Here is a 17,879-nt window from a genome sequence, read left to right on the forward strand (position 1 = left end):
TAAAAAAATCAGTTTCACCAATTTCACCAAATTGAGGCTCATCAATTTTATTCACCTTTTAAATAAACTCTTTTATCTTTTAAAGATTAACCATTTAAATAACTTTTAAATATTAAATCTTTTACATGTTTTAAATAGCCAATTTGTGGCCCTATTATTCCTCTCTAGTGTTTGTTTTCTATTCTATTTCGTATTATCTTATTTCCTTCCTCTACTTTCCTCACGATTTTTTATTCCTTAGGATTATTTATTTCATATGCTCTTGAGATCAACACTTAGCTCATTATATTTTGGGCTGAAAAATTATCTAAAGCTATATATTTCCCTTTAAGTTTGCATTATTGCATCTCAAGTTTGGAATGTAGTAGCACTTAGACCTCATTACCCTGCCAGATTAGAGTTTTTGACAGCTTTCTGCCTTGGGCTCAGAGTCATGCAGGATGCTGCTTCAGCATAGTTTATTTTTTCCTTTATTTCTTATCCTGGTCTGTGTGTATACATATTTATGTTTTGAACCCAATCTTTTTATATTTATCATTGTTATATGTTTGAAACAAAGTGATACCTTAGACCATCAATTTCATAATGTTGTTTGATCAGAAGTCTCTGTACATCTTTTTCCTACAACAGATGGGATAATTTTTTTTTCCCTTCCACACATTTAAATAAACCTTTGGTACATTCAAATTTTACCTCGATGTACTTTTATCTTATTGTCACCTTTATTACCTCTAATACCAAGTTGCATCAACTGATACAGTCACATTTTATGCATCTTTGTTTTTCTCAAGGCACCTGATGATTTTTTCAAACAGATTTTGGTTGTCTTTTGTAAACCTAATTTTATCATTCAAGCAAGTTTGTTCTTAATATTGCTACAGTATTAGCAACACTGTAGCTCTACTTCAAGGATCACTATGCTGCTGAGATTATAGAACTCCTCTCCAGTTAATTTTCTATTAACAAAACTAGAGTCTTAATTTGTAACAATCAAAATAGAGGTTTGTTCGTTTTCTTAAGGAAACTCAGGACTCAGTGTTGTGTACAAACTTCATAGGGAAAACAACAAAAATCTTGGTTTGCTCCTCAGTATAAAACTAAATTCCTAGTAAGCTGGAGCTATCACCCTGCTTAACACTTCCTTGCACATTTCCTACCCACAGCCAAGACTATCACACTTACTTGTCTTGATGAAAGTCAAGCATTTAAAAAACAGTTATTTTTCTCTTTAAAAACTAGCTTTATTTAAAAGAATCTAAAGCATAACACTACCAGGAAACAAATTTACAATACATATTGTTCAAGAAAGCCTGCCATACATAATTTCAACTAATAGTAGGTCTATATACTGGTGAATAACATTCTTTATACAACACACAAATGACATTTAGCATGATCCCTGAAAAGAACAGCCAACAATAACACAGACTTTTGATAGAACCTCTACATATCTTACTACTTACCTATAAAAAAACTAAAATGTGGAAGATAAGTTAAACTCCAATTTTAAAATTCTAGCAGATATTTAAGGAAAAATAATGAGAAGGAAATAGTATATTAAAAAGAAAAATGAAAACTGGCTTACCATTATTTACAGTAATTATTAAAAAGTATTCAGAATTGAGAATTATTTCTTTACTAGTTGGAAGCCAAACTGCCCATTGTCTACTGCATTCAGTTACCAAGCCAATTTTATTTCTCTGAAAACTGTAACCTGCATGTTAACTACATAAAGAAAATAATTTGGAGGTAACCTAGTCATTTTATACTTCATTCAAATTTTTCTACAAAGCAATTCATGAATCATTTAATATGAATACTTCTTTAAAACTCTATGATTCAAATAGAAATAGATCCAGTTCTAAAAGACTGTATATGAAGTGCCAGAAAAAAAAAAAAAATTTAAAACTAAAATACAAAAAAAAAAAAACCATGAAAACACTGAGCATTCAAATAAAATATAATGGGATTATGACACAGTATGGCATCTGGAATTTTTTTCTAAGAACTGAATCAGATTCATTGCTATGTCAGTTGTATCAATAGCTGGCAATCAAATGTATGCTACATACCAAAACAACCATGCCAAAAATGACAACAGTAGACATTAACCTTGTAATATACATCACTGATATAGTAAAATCTTATCAATTCAGGATAGTTTAAATTGATAGAAGTCTGAAATTTTAAATATTTTAAAAAGATATGCAGTTTAAGCACTCACAAGCATTTTTTTTTCTGTTAAGTGTGTAATTTCAAATATGCAAATCTGCAAGTATTATCTATTACAATTCTTTTGGGTACTTGGTTTGATGACAAAAGAATGCTTTTAAACTAGTATTCTGAAATAAATGCTTATAAAAAGCTAAAATTTTTTTCAAGATTAAACATTTTTCATTAAAATCTTATCATTTTCATTAACAAATCTTTTCATCAGAGAGTACAAACACCAATCAAGCCTTGCATCAACGGTTACAAATTCTAACTAGAGGCATTTCATGTTATTTTAATAAATAGTTTCTCAATAAATGAAGATTACTATTTATTTTGATTATGGTGGAGTGAATGATATCTTTCTTGGTTGGAAGACATTAAAATAAGTTCAAAGTCTAGTATATAATTTTAATGATATGGGTTAAAAAAATCTAATATGCACTGTCAGTTAAGATAATTCCTTAGTAAATTATAACTGTAGGAAGAAGATCAAATTTTTAAGAAGTATTTATTATGAGTGCTTCTAGGAACTGCCAACACCCAATTTTATTCCTCTCTTCCATTTCCGACATCAGGCCATCTATTAATACTAACCCATAAATACTGATGTCTCACATACTTCACAGAGTAGCTTAAACATATCAGCATAAGAAATAATTAGTATTACATAGTAATTTCCTTTGCCATAGGAATAAATGTTGGACAAAGTCTGGAAACATTTTATTTTCCAATTTGAATTACAGTAATTTTGCCACAGATCACAGCACTAGTGCATGTGTTACTTTAAACATGCTCTAAGAACAAAACAAAAATTTACTGCAAAAATACATGTCACCAATGTGGAACACACTCAGATTTGTATAAAAGTACTGAACTAATATCCCAAAAAGAGGTATATGTAAGCAGTACATAAGGAAGAAATAGTTTTAATATGAAACAGTCATTTAAGTCACATACATCATGATAAGAAGCAGGACTTTCTTTTATAAAAGGCATTTTAACTAACAAGCAACATCATCTACATCACCTACAGAACAAGAAAAGGACAGGTATTTAGAATTTTATTACAAATAATGTGTTTTGACAAAATATGACATGATGAACCTTATCCATTGGGTTTCATTAAGTTTTCAATGAAAACTTCCTTCCCTTTATTTGCCCTAGACCACTTGTCTTGGCAAATACTAATGCCGTCCCTAGTTCCTTTACTCCAGGGGTGCCTCTACGCTCCCATCACTGTACCAAGAGTTGGAAAAATACAGATGCGACTTCTATACTACTTTATAGGATAAATGGAATACAGGATATGGGGAAGTTACTGAAATTTGGAAATGAGAAGGAAACCTCTGAGTTCTGAAGCAGAGAAAAAGAAATAGTGAAAAGTCTCAAAGGAAACTGGGAAGTACTCTCAAGGTTCCGATCTAATAAAAATACTGCTTTCTATGGTGCCTGAAATGTGGTTGTATTGCCTGAAATCTAAGATATTAAGATTCATTCTCCATTAAGTCTTTAAAAAAAGAGAAATTTAATCCCATGTTCTTCACTTTGTTCAAAACTTACTGGAAAACATTTTCCCCTTAAAAATCTAGCCAACCACAGCCAACAAAGGAGTGTGACTTCTGAGGAAAGATATGAAATTTTGAAGTACAGAACATCCAGGAAGGGAAAAGGCAGGTTGGTTTCTAGAGCATTTCACTGGAGAATTTAAGATGGTAGGAGGGCAACTGGGAAACACTCACACCAAAGAACGTAACCTTCCTGGGTCCAATCAGGAAAAAGGTAAGACCTCTCCTTTCTCCTTCCTACATTGACTGGTTCTCCTAAAGAAGGAGCATTCAGCATGATACTACTGGCTAACTATATGACGGTTTAAATAAGCCTTTATGAGCTTCCCTAAGAATCTAGTCATAGAGAGTTCTAAATCACTATTTACAAATGAACTTTGGGAATCTGGATGCTTTTAATTAGAAAGATCTTAAATAACAAAACACTCATGCATATGAAACCTCTATACACTGCAAAAAAGAAATTGAAAAACTCACTCGAGCTCCCTTTAAAAATCATTGCTTTATATATATATATTTGCTATTAAATACAATTACTATAGCATGTTGAATAGTAAGTACTAGCACTCAGTTTGTTCAAGACAAACAAATTTGGAAGAGTATTCGAAGAAAACTCCTGATATTTTACCTGGATGATTAAAGTCAGCAGGTATCAGGGTGACCTATTATTGCAGTTTTTTTCCTACCACTAGGAAGAGTTGGGAATCTAAACACATACACACACAAATTGGATTTCTTATATTGTGTTGATCTAAGAAGAATAAGCACTAGTACAAGAAAATCTTCCGTTTTATGTACATAATCATCTAGTTTGGATAACAAGAATCATAATAGCAGTACTCTAAAGTATTTCACACACAAGGAAAACACGGATCACAAATCTAATTCTAAGCAGTCTATCTGAAGAATAATTTCTTTTCCTTTTACAAGCTAAATTACTTCTGTATTAGAGTGTCCAGTAGCATCTAGAAGCAAGTGGTTCAAGAATTCTTTAGTGAAATGAACAAAGCAAGTTCTGAGAAAGGAACTGATGTTTTAAAACTTTCTATCAGTAACCTAGTCTTGTTGAGGGAGCCAGCTGCTGATAGCCAGGCTGAACTCTGGCAAAACTTGAGAATGCAGGAGAAACCCCAAGATTTCCTGCTCAACTGCACATACATGTGTCCTTTCAGTGAAGGAAGAGGATTACGCTAAAAATGGTGTGATGTTACTAGAAGATTATGCAGTTCATTCCCTCTTTAAATATTTTGAAATTTAGGGCAACTCGTCACTTGCATTATGAAAGCCACATCAATTTGTGTAACAGTTTTCTTCGAGTCATATTAGGCAAATTAATATCTGGCCTTCTTAAAATTCATCACTTCCCTACCAAAAAGCCTCTAGAAAACTTCTGACAGTGTTATATAGAGACAAATGTAGAACTAGTAAGAAAATTAATTCAAATAGATGAAAACATTAATCAGTTATGATTACAGTTTGCCTGTACTACATTGCTGGAATCAACCATGGTTTTTCTCTCTTTTGGATATTGAACAGATTCTTATCTAAGTAAGTAAGGTGTTCTTAAGACCTAAACACAAGACAAATTTACTTGTTTGTAAAATTTTAAAAACAATTATTTGGAAATGGAAAATAAAAGTCACATTATAAATCAAGTATTTTTAGACTAATTTGAGAGAGGTTATTTCCTTTTCACAAAACAACTACCTAATAAAACTGTAAGCAACAGAGGGCTTTAGAAACTGCTTCTCACCAGTTTTAGCAATGAGGACAGCGAGTACTACTGTGTTAACTCTTGAGGACACTGGAAGGTTCCACTAAGTATCTAACTATACTCAGTAATTTATTTTTTTTATCACCATCTGATGCTAGAAATGGGTTTATAGCATGCAGTGCATTATATCTTAAAAAACAGCACTCACTGGATTTCAAAAACAACACAACTAGATCCTTAAGCATTTAGAAAATAACAAAAGCTACAATGTAAGCAAAATATGATCTTCAAGTATGTTACTGAACAATGTAAGCAAAATATGATCTTCAAGTATGCTACTGAACAATCAAATGTCAAGAGTCAGCCCAATGTACTGCATTTTAATCTGCTTCAAATGGTTAAATTTTCACACAAAGTACCACCTAGTATGAGAGTTTATATCATTTCATTTCCTAAAACTATAAAGATATTTATCTTACAGCTATCCTTAAAATATTTTGTACTCACCTCTAACTAGTCACAGGTAAATGGAAAAAACCTTATATTACCTTGTACCATATGAAATTGCTGTTTTTGTTGGTCACAATTAAAACACTATTTAAAAAAATAAGTTTTATTCAATCAAAATATGCATCATGAGCATTAATAATTTTCTTCTAATAGGATATTAAATATTTCATTTTTATAAAATTCATCATTTGCTATGTTGTATAAATTGTTCAAACCCTCCAATTACTGTTTCTCAATTGGAGAATATGTAGTTTCTTAGAAAAAACTCCAAATGATGAAAACTACACCAGTTCATTGGATAAAGTTCTGGTGACTATGCTGGAAACGACAGAATCGAATACTTCAATTAACTTTGCATTAGTGGCTTGTAAAACGTGATTGATGCCAGTGCTGTCATGTAAAAGTTTCGGTTCGTGTTTACTAATCAAAGGGCACATAACCAAAATTTTCAAGCGTAATTTAAGTTTCTTGGCAATATTGCTGCTGCTGTCATTTCACCAAGGTTTAAATGGTTGTCACTATCCCTTTTGCAGATCACCACACAGTCTTCAGATTTGGTCACAACAGTAATGATGGTTCAAGTTTGGGAGCTTTACCAACAACCAACCATTGTGTAAATTGCTATCAACTGTCATATAGAATCCTTTTTTTGGGTCACAGGTTTTGATCCACTCCAAAAACAGGTTTCTGTTGTTTCAAATCTTAATGAGTGTACTTCCAACTGTCTCCATTCTTGATCTTCTCTCAAGAGAATACCTTTCAGTCTATTTTTACACTCTCCCCAGCCCCAGCAGAAACTTGTGTCTCCTGCAGGGCCTCAAATGGTTGTCAGTAAGCTCTCACCTTGGCTCTTAATTGATCTTCACTTAAAATGGATTCTGAACTCCTGTGAGGCTCACTCTTACATTCAGATCCCAAGAACAAGATTTTTCAAACCACCACTGAGTAGTTCTTCTGCCAGCAGAGCCCTGTAAGGCCAAATTCATTTTTCTATGTCCCAGTTTGAAATGATATTAAGAAAAGTATTCACAATTCTTCTGAGAATACTGTATTATTTATTTCTCTGGAAAACAATAACAAAACAACTCAATAATCAAGGAAAACTGAAGAGTGAAGAGCATAATATTGTTATATTTCTAAACAGCACAACTAAAAACACCCTTTATGACAACTCTACTAATTGTAGTCAATTTTCAACTGATCTTACGTTAGCAATTTCATGTGGTACAATCCACAAGTTAATCAACAAATACGTATTGAACATCTACTATATGCTAACATCTGTCTTGTATCTGTACAAACAGACATCCTGGAAAGATTGACTTGATAATATGACAGTCACTCATTTCAGGAACACCAGTAAGGGAAGAATCTGGTGTCATACTCTACTATTTGTTAGAAGATCCATTAAAATGTATGCTTTCATGTTTTAGCTACATATATTCTTTCTGAGAACACATTACATGGATTCTCAAATATTCTTTGAACTAAATGTTTAACTTGATATTGCCGAAGTTCAGCAGTGAAATACACTTGACCCTTGAACAATGTAGGAGCTAGCGGTGCCAATCTCTTCACTGTGAAAAAACTGCATACAACTTTACAGCCAGCCCCCCAGAACTGTGTTTCCCTATCCTAGGGTTTAACCCACCAAGGATCATGTAGTACGACAGTATGCCTTTACTGGAAATCAGTGGATGTATGCAGTTCAAACTTGTGTTCAAGGGTCAACTGACACATTTTTCAATGATTGTAACTTTTAAAAAAGTAAAAACTTGCCTACATTTGCTATACATTATCTTGAAACTTCAAGAGGCTTTTATGTTTAACAACAACTAAAATTTATTTGTATAGTACTTTCTAATGCACCCCCATATACATTATTCTTATTTATGATAGCAAACGACGATACAAAATATGCACTAGCAATGGAGTATTAATAAAAACTAAAAGGTAAATAATATTTTCATGTATGCATTTAAAAAATCATGTAAAACATTAAAATCCTGTGTCACTGACCCTCTGTAATACACAGAGGGTGGGGAAACACTGAAGTGAATGCCTGTTATTAGCCATCACTGCCCACTGCAGGTGGACCGAATGCTTCTCTAGTGCGCATTAACTGAACATCTTTGTCAGCCATACAGGTATCACAGCCCCATACTGCTGACGCTTCTGCTGTTAGGAGGCCATAAGCTGTTTCGGTCATTCCAGTGCAGATCCGATGAAACCATTTCTGACAAGAGGCTTCACACAGGATGGCATCCTGATCGTCATTCACCTCATTTGTACAAATTCCACAAGGATACACTGGGTCAGAGGAAGAATGCCCATGGCGGCTTGGGTGAAGAGCAGATTTACTGCTTTTCTCAGGGGTGCATGTATCTGTGGCACCTCTCGGCTGCCGTGGTTTACTCTGTGTCCCATTTGCATGGCTGTTGTTTGTAGCCTCAGTGCTACTCGAACGGCTATTCTCTTGACTGACGACATTGTTTCGATTCACATTTTTTAATTCAATGTTACTCTGATTCACTGTGTCATCCATATTTAAGTGAGGTGGATGAGCAGAGGAGTTTTGATTTGTGTTTTTGGTAGCTCCTTGACTAAAGTCTTGTTTTGGGGGTGGTGCTTTTGCTTGACCAAAAGTGTTTGGGGGAGGAATAAAAGAATGATTAGATTCTAACGGAGAACTAAAATTGGAATTACTTCCAGGGACAAAGTTAGATGCCAAGTCAGGGTTAGATACTTGGCTAGCATTCTGCGGAGGAATCTGATTGAAGTTTTCAGCAGGATTTTGTCTAAAATGTTGATTAGGCATGTTAACATTCTGAGTCAGTGCATTATTGTAAGATGGATTTCCAAAACTTGAATTATCGTGCGGCCCAAAGTTAAAAGCATGAGGTCGATTAAAACCCATGCCCAAAGGATTCTGAGGAAATGGGTGTGGCTGATTCCTGAGTGAGTAAGGACCACAGTATGGGGAAGACATTCTTGGAGGAACGTGAGGTGGCATTCTGAATGTGCTGTAGCCTCCAAAGCCAGGATAACCAGGGCCAAGATACGGACTTGATGAAGGTAGTGGTTTATAGGAAATAGTATTGTAGTTGTCATCAAATGGATTAGCAGCCACTAGATGGTCAGAGTTTGGATTCGGTGGTGGAGCATACTCAGACAATGGAGGAAAAGAAGGCCCCTGAAATGAGAATGTAAAGTGAAATACACGTTTTTGATCAAAGAAGTCATAAATGTTAACATTTATGAACCCAGTTTTAGTTAAATTTCTTTTGAAATTTATGAAATTTTAATTTATGAAAATTTAATTCTTCACTTGACCTTTCAATTCCAAAAAATGTTTATATTTAATTATATTTAATGATAAAAATGTGTAGGTTTCTTTCATTTAGGAAAGGAAATACGGTATTTTTTTTTGAGCTCAAATCAATTATTTCAAACTCTAGATGTATTCAGTCTTCAAAAGAAGCTTCATTACCATAATTTTCATTTAATATGCCAGCCTACAACTATAATCTTTCACTTAAAATTTTAACTAAAAATACCTTTACGCCTCCAAATAGCTATAAAGTTAAATAACAGTAAACAGGACCTAAATTTTTTTCCTGGCTAAACTTCAGGGAGTAGCTACTGAAGTAGTTCCAAAGCACTACGTTCTAGACCTTAGACTAGAAAAATTAACTGCCAGTTTTAGTCACACTCCAAGTTTAACAGTGTAGCCAATATGGAGAAAAGTAAAGTGTACACACTTCATACTCACTTGCAGTCTGTATAACAAAAAGAGTGCTTCAAATTTATAGGAGATGAAACCAAGAAAGTCAGTATGTATATATGTTTATTACGACCAAAGATTATAGACAAAAGATGCTTTTTGCTTCATGTTATGTACATACATACTGATTTATTATAATAGTTGAACATTACTCCAAGTTAAACTTGTGTCCGTGTATTTTTAAATCTTTTCATAAAACTACAGGCATCTATTCCTTTGATGTTAGATTTAAGAATAAGCATTTTAATTTATTTGCCTACATTTCCTTCTTGCAGTATTCACTCTAGGCCAGCAGTCCAATAATAGCCATGAGTTGCAGAGTAAAAACTAAATAAGTGAATAAAAATACTATCACTGCAGAATTTACTACTAGGTTCAGAATGAGGATAGTAAACAGAATCCATGACCAAAGTTAAATTTACCTCATAGTGTGATCATATCAATGAAGAAAAACTGTTAACAAAGAAAATGCCAATTTACCTGTGTATTTGCCTTGCGTTTTTTCTTATCTGGGCTTCCTAGTTGCACACCTGGTCCTCCTAACCCATCCAGTCCACTATCACCACCTAAAAATAAGTAAATACATCCAAATAATATTTCTATTCATAAGTGAAATTTTATATCTTTCATACCATTATAGCTACCTGTTAATGTTTTCTATTTTTATTAGATAAAATAAAGTAGCATTACGCTTTTATTATCTTTGTTCTTCAAAAAGCCTTTCCCATAATCTCAGCCAGAGTCACTCACTTCTACTCCCACAGCATTGTTTTGTTTTGTTTTTTCAGTGGAAAAGTAAGTCTCTATATTAAAACCTTCAGTCATCTGGTTTCCTATTCCTGAAGCAAACACTGTTGCTAGTTTCTCTCCATCTTGCCAAAGATAATCTAGATTAATTCTAGTGTATCTCTAGGGAGTACAAAAACGATGGCATGTTTAGTATGGAACAATGGTTTGTACCTTGCTTTCTTACTTGGAAATCATTCTATGCCATTACATATAGAACTGCTCCATTCTCTAACAACTGAGTAGTATTTCATAGTATGATTATACCATAATTCATTAAACTAGTCTTCTCCCTACTGATGGATTTCAATTGTTTCCAAACCTTTGCTGTTCTACAATGAAAATCCATGTATAAATATCTTTACACTCATGTACAAGTCATTCCTAGAAGTAGAATTATGGCATCAAAGGTATACGCCTTTTAATTCTGAAAGGTATTGTCAAAATACAACAATGAATGTGGGCATGATTTTCTCAATATGATCAAAATTAAAAGCAAAAGCTTGACTATGTTAAAAAGTAAGTTTATCAATGGAACTTTTTTCCATTAAAAACGCGTATTTTTTATTATAGAGAATTCTGAACATATACAAAAGCAGACAGAATAAAATTATGTACACACATATGTAGCCATATAACACATATTTATAAAATATTAATAAATAAATTCAATGGGTTGACAGAAGATTATTGGAGACTTGCTCATACATGTAGATTCTAAGAAAGAGATACTTAAACTGAGACCTAAAAGATGACAAGAAATCTCTCATGTGAAGGGCAGAACAATAAGCCTATAGACAGAGTAAATAAGAAAGGAGCACAAATGTGTCTCAGACATTTAAAAAAGGCCAGTGTGTTACATGACTCTGGAGAGTGCCTTCAGAAGAGGCTGAAGAGACAGGCAGGGACCAGATTATTTTAAAGTGTTATGGACTGATTGCTGTATCCTGCCACAATTCCTACACTGAAGCCCTAACCCTAATTTGAGAGTATTTGGAGATGAGGGGTTTTGGAAGTAATTAGGGTCATACTAGGTCACAAGGTTTCTGGAGAAACCTATATGCAGGTCAGGAAGCAACAGTCAGAACTGGACATGGAACAACAGACTGGTTCCAAATAGGAAAAGGAGTACATCAAGGCTGTATACTGTCACCCTGCTTGTTTAACTTATATGCAGAGTACATCATGAGAAACGCTAGGCTGGAAGAAGCACAAGCTGGAATCAAGATTGCCGGGAGAAATATCAATAACCTCAGATATGCAGATGACACCATCCTTATGGCAGAAAGTGAGGAGGAACTAAAAAGCCTCTTGATGAAAGTGAAAGTGGAGAGTGAAAAAGTTGGCTTAAAGCTCAACATTCAGAAAACGAAGATCATGCATCTGGTCCCATCACTTCATGGCAAATAGACGGGGAAACAGTGGAAACAGTGTCAGACTTTATTTTTTTGGACTCCAAAATCACTGCAGATGGTGACTGCAGCCATGAAATTAAAAGACGCTTGCTCCTTGGAAGAAAAGTTATGACCAACGTAGATAGCATGTTGAAAAGCAGAGACATTACTTTGCCAACAAAGGTCCGTCTAATCAAGGCTATGGTTTTTCCAGTGGTCATGTATGGATGTGAGAGTTGGACTGTGAAGAAAGCTGAGCACCGAATAATTGATGCTTTTGAACTGTGGTCTTGGAGAAGACTCTTGAGAGTTCCTTGGACTGCAAGAAAATCCAACCAGTCCATTCTGAAGGAGATCAGCCCTGGGATTTCTTTGGAAGGAATGATGCTAAAGCTGAAACTCCAGTACTTTGGCCACCTCATGCGAAGAGTTGACTCATTGCAAAAGACTCTGATGCTGGGAGGGATTGGGGGCAGGAGGAGAAGGGGATAACAGAGGATGAGATGGCTGGATGGCATCACTGACTCGATGGATGTGAGTCTGAGTGAACTCTGGGTGTTGGTGATGGACAGGAAGGCCTGGTGTGCTTCGATTCATGGGGTCGCAAAGAGTCGGACACAACTGAGCAACTGAACTGAGGTCACAAGGGTGGGTCCCTTATAATGGGATTAGTGGTCTTAGAAGAAGAAAAAGTGATTGTCCTTGCTCTCTCTCTCTCTCCCTTCCCTTCCTTCATCCCTCATGTATACACTGGGAAAGAGCACGTGAGGACACAACAGGAAGATGGGCATATACCTACAAGCCAGGAAGGAAGCTCTGACCAGGAACTGACAAGCTGGCTGGCACCTTAATCTTGGACTTCCTAGCACCAGACTATGAGAAAACAAATGTCTGTTGTTTAAGCCCACCAGTCTATGGCGTCTTGTTATGGCAGCCCAAGCTGACTGAGATATAGAGCCTTGTAGTTTATGATAAGGAATCAGGATTATATTTGGAGAACAGTGAATGATCATTTACGAATTTCAAAGAGGAAAGTAACACGATTTGTGTTTTTAAAAGATTACATTAGCATTTGTGCTGAGAATAAATTGGTGATGAGAATGGGGTCAGGAGCAGGGATACCTGTAATGATATCTTTACAACAGTAGTTCAGGGAAAGAAATGGTACATGGCAATAAAGAGAAATCAGCATGCTGGCAATAGTCCCACACATAACAAACGCAAAGCAGATTTCTGTAAGGGCTGTTTAGGACAAGTTTAAATACTGTGAAGGTAAAATCTATGACAAACAATAACAAAATTTTACTAAGGATTCTGGATGTTAAATTAATATTTAAACACCAAAAGCTTTCATATATAAAAACCACAACTAATTAAAAGATAAAGAAGAAGAATAGTTTTCATTTTCAGGAACAAAACTAAACTAAAATAACTAGCAATAAATTTAAGAAATGTGCAAGACCATTGAATGAATATGAGTATGAGTATGAATAAAAACTTTTTAAAAGCCCTGTTGAGGGACAAAGAGAAAGTCTTCTAATGAGCAGAAAGGTACTCCCTGTTCTGGCTAGCCATCTAGAACAAAATAACACTGTTTTTCTTTAGAGCACATATTATCCCAGATAGCCTGATTGTGCCCTCCTCAGAGACACCAGCACTGTCACTAGTCCCATCCTCTAAACCCATGGGCATTTATACCAGCCTAAGCAGCAGCCCCTTCTCAGAGACCGGAGTTTAAACTCCACAGGGTTCCTCTTGTGAGTGGACATATTTTTATAATTCCAACGTCTTTCCTACGTCCTACAGCCATGAGGACATGGGGAGCTTCTTCCCACAGTTGTTACCTCTGTAAAACCTTTAGTATTCCATTTTGCCAGTTTAATACCTGTTAGTAATACTTTATATCAAATTCTTTACATTAAAAATAATTGGTATGGTTTCTGCCTCCTGACTAGACCCTGAGTGATACACAGCTCAAACCCTACCAGCCAGAAACTATCATTACTCCTAAGTTAACATCAGTCCAGACTTTTAAGCTTACTATCTACCTACCTACTTTTATTCCTATGTATAAACAGTGACAGTAATATTTTTACAAAAATGGGATATTTTTAAATAAAAGCATTAAATGTTAACTTATTCAAATTTAATAAGGAAAAAGAAACAAGTTAAAATGATGAATATGCTAAATGTTTCTTCATCAAAAGAGAATTCTCTAAGGCTTAAAACATCAATAAAAACAGTAAATAAAAAACATTAAAAACATGGTTTTTATTTTTTCTTTAAATAATGTTGACACTTCCTGCACTGAAAGTTGAGGACTATATAAATTTTTACCTTTTCCTTTTTGTCCTGTAGGTTATGGCTTCTTCATCTTCTGCATGCTGTTTTTCTCTTTCTTCTCTATGTGCGTTAGTTCGTTAGTTTGCGTCTGAGTAATTATCATGGTTTTATTTTTACCTTGTAACTTTGCCCAGACCTTTTAAGCTCTGATTTAATGTATGTGACTTTGACTCCCTTTTATTTGTATCTAAGGCTGTTTGCCTGGCTTAGGTGGTTTTCTTGGCTTAGGTGGTATGTATCTAATCATATGATGTTTTTCCTTTATATTATTTTAATGTTAAACCTAGCCTGACATTCCTAGAATAAACCCAATATGAATGTTACATTTATTAGACTGGATATTCTCTTTAAAATGTTTGCCTATCTTAGTAAGGTTATTAACCTATCATGTTTCCTTGAAACACCCAGGCTCTTAATTCTGAGGTTTTGTTAAGTGCATATCTACCTCTTTGTAGGGTGCAGTAACCCAGTCACATTAGAGTATTCCCTTGTGTTGTCTTATTCACCTTGTATCCCTGAAGACTTCTTTTCTCTCAGAGAGAGTCCTTTAAAAACAACAACAAACCTGTTTTACTCGTTTTTTTCCTCACTCAAAAAAGTGAGACAATAAGAACACTCATTTAATTTGCTTTTCTCCAGACTTGGGGTTACTAGTGAGAATTCTCAAAATTTTGTAAATCACCAACAGCTCCCAAGAGGAAGGGTTGTTTTAGAAGCCTAAAACAGTGATCCAGATTTCAGCCTGTTCCAGATTTATGTTACCGGGCTGTACCACTTCCCTTGTTTGTTGCTGACATTTTTTGCCTTTTTTTTTTTTTTTACTGAAATTTCAGTTCATTTCACTTGAAATTTAAGAAGAGACTCTGTAGTTTTGTTCTAGCATCTTATCTTAGAGGTTTCTATCTAACTATATCTATGTTCCTTCACTTAATCGTCATAACAAACCTATGAGGAAAATCATCCTCATTTTAAAAAAGAAACAAAGAGAAATGAAATTGTAAAGGTACGGGCCATACCTCTGGTAAAAAGCAGCTCTGAAATCTGAAACTAGGATTTGTTTTCTTTCGCTTTTAGGTGTGCAATTCAATGGGTTTTTGTTTTGTTTTTAGCTTATTCACTACCACCAAGCAGTGTAACTATCACCACTATTTAATTCCAGAACACTATCATCATCCCAAAAAGAAACCACGTACCTGTTAGCCATATAATATGTGGCTCTGTGTTTGGCTTCTTTCACTTAGCATAATATTTTCAAGGTTCAGCCATGTTATTTTACGTATTACTACTGCATTCTTTTCTATGGCTGAACAACATTTCACATTATTTTTATACAGTCATCAGTTGGTGAACATCTGGGTTGTTTCTACTTTGGATGCATTTATGTACATGTTTTTTAATGAAAGTGTATTTTCAATTCTCTTGAGTATACACCTAGAAGTGCAGTTGCTGAGTCATGATATCTCTATGTTTAACATTTTGAGGAAACACTAAGCTGTTTTCTACAGTGGCTCCATCATTTTACATTCCCCACCTCTAAAGTCTGAGGGTTCTAACTTCTTCATATCCCCCCCAAGATTTATCTTGTTTTTTTAATAGTGACTTTAGTGAGTGTGAAGTGGTATCTCCTTGTGCTTTTAATTTGCATTTCCAAAATTACTAATGATGTTGACTACCCTTTCGTGTATTTATTGATCTTCTTTGCAGAAATGATTATTCCAGTTCTTTGCCTATTTTTTCACTTTGTTTTTTCTGTTATGTTTTAAGAATTCTTTACATATATATTAAGAATACTAGAATCTTATCAGATGTAAAACATGTAAGATTTTAATTTTGGTGAAGTCCAACTTATTTATTTTTGCTTTGTTGCTTAAGTAAAACTAAGTTTATTTAATTTCTAAGATATAAGTTTGCCTTCCAGAAATCTTATACATATAATGTCTTCCTCAATGGCCCACAAAAGGCCATATACTGTTATGCAACAGTATATACTAACATACTGAACAGAGAAATGTGTTGTTCTTAAATCTGAATACCTAGAAATTCTGTGGGAAAGAATCAGCAGTGGGCCTGAGGTCAAATAATAAAGTGACTATATAAAGAAACAAAGGGGCCAAACATCAAAGCCCTGTCTTTCCTAATGTTTGTTATGGGTACTTCATTATGACAAAAGTGTAAATAGAAAAAGGTAATGCTTAATAATAAAAGTTTATTAACACACCCAAAAAAGATGTCCTTTTCATTATAGGGGGCTGGAATGCAAAAGTAAGAAGTCAAGAAACAACTGGAGTAACAGGCAAGTTTGGCCTTGTGGAGTACAGAATGAAGCAGGGCAAAGGCCAGTAAGTTTTGCCAAAAGAACGCACTGGTCATAGCAAACACCCTCTTCCAACAGCACAAGAGAAGACTCTACACGTGGACATCAACAGATGGCCAACACTGAAATCAGATTGATTATATCCTTTGCAGCCAGAGATGGAGAAGCTCTGTACAGTCAGTAAAAACAAAATGGGAGGTGACTGTGGCTCAGATCATGAACTCCTTATTGCCAAACTCAGACTTAAATTGAAGGAAGAAGGGAAAACCACTAGACCATTCAGGTCTGATCTAATTCAAATCCCTTATGATTATACAGTGGAAGTGACAAACAGATTCAAGGGACTAGATTTGATAGACAAGAGTGCCTGATGAACTATGGACGGAGGTTCGTGACATTGTACAGGAGGCAGTGATCAAGACCATCTCCAAGAAAAAGAAATGCAAAAAGACAAAATGGTTGTCTAAGGAGGCTTTATAAATAGCTGTGAAAAGCAAAGGAGAAAATGAAAGATATATCCATTTGAATGCAGAGTTCCAAAGAATAGCAAGGAGAGATAAGAAAGCCTTCCTCAGTGATCAGTGCAAAGAAATAGAGGAAAACAATGGAATGGGAAAGAATAGAGATCTCTTCACAAAAATTAGAGATACCAAGGGAATATTTCATGCAAAGATGGGCTCAATAAAGGACAGAAATGGTATGGACCTAACAGAAGCAGAAGATATTAGGAAAAGGTGGCAAGAATACACAGAAGAACTGTACAAAACAGACCTTCACGACCCAGATAATCACAATGGTGTGATCACTCATCTAGAGCCAGACATCCTGGAATGTGAAGTAGAGTGGCCCTTAGGAAGCATCACTATGAACAAAGCTAGTGGAGGTGATGGAATTCCAGTTGAGCTATTTCAAATCCTAAAAGATGATGCTGTGAAAGTGCTGCACTCAATATGCCAGCAAATTTGGAAAATGCAGCAGTGGCCACAGGACTGGAAAAGGTCAGTTTTCATTCTAATCCCAAAGAAAGGCAATGCCAAAGAATGCTGAAACTACCACATAATTGTACTCATCTCACATGCTAACAAACTAAGCTCAAGATTCTCCAAGCCAGGCTCCAATAGTGCGTGAACCGTGAACTTCCAGATGTCCAAGATGGTTTTAGAAAAGGCAAAGGAACCAGAGATCAAATTGCCAACATCCGTTGGAGCATCAAAAAAGAAACAGAGTTCCAGAAAACATCTATTTCTGCTTTATT

The 17,879-nt window shown here is 34.9% G+C and overlaps 1 protein-coding gene across 1 annotated transcript in view; it reads right to left on the minus strand.

Annotated features, from left to right (window-relative positions):
• Positions 1,220–17,879, minus strand: part of PYGO1 (pygopus family PHD finger 1) — a 29,277-nt gene continuing 12,617 nt past the window's right edge. The window contains exons 2-3 of the mRNA XM_018054241.1: positions 10,268–10,353; positions 1,220–9,196 (exon numbers count right to left, since the gene is read on the minus strand). Of these exons, the coding sequence (XP_017909730.1) occupies positions 8,072–9,196; positions 10,268–10,353 (1,211 nt within the window). The 3' untranslated portion in view covers positions 1,220–8,071. The remainder of the gene's footprint in view (positions 9,197–10,267; positions 10,354–17,879) is intronic.

Source organism: Capra hircus, chromosome 10 (genome assembly GCF_001704415.2).
Source record: "Capra hircus breed San Clemente chromosome 10, ASM170441v1, whole genome shotgun sequence".
Lineage (NCBI taxonomy): Eukaryota > Metazoa > Chordata > Mammalia > Artiodactyla > Bovidae > Capra > Capra hircus.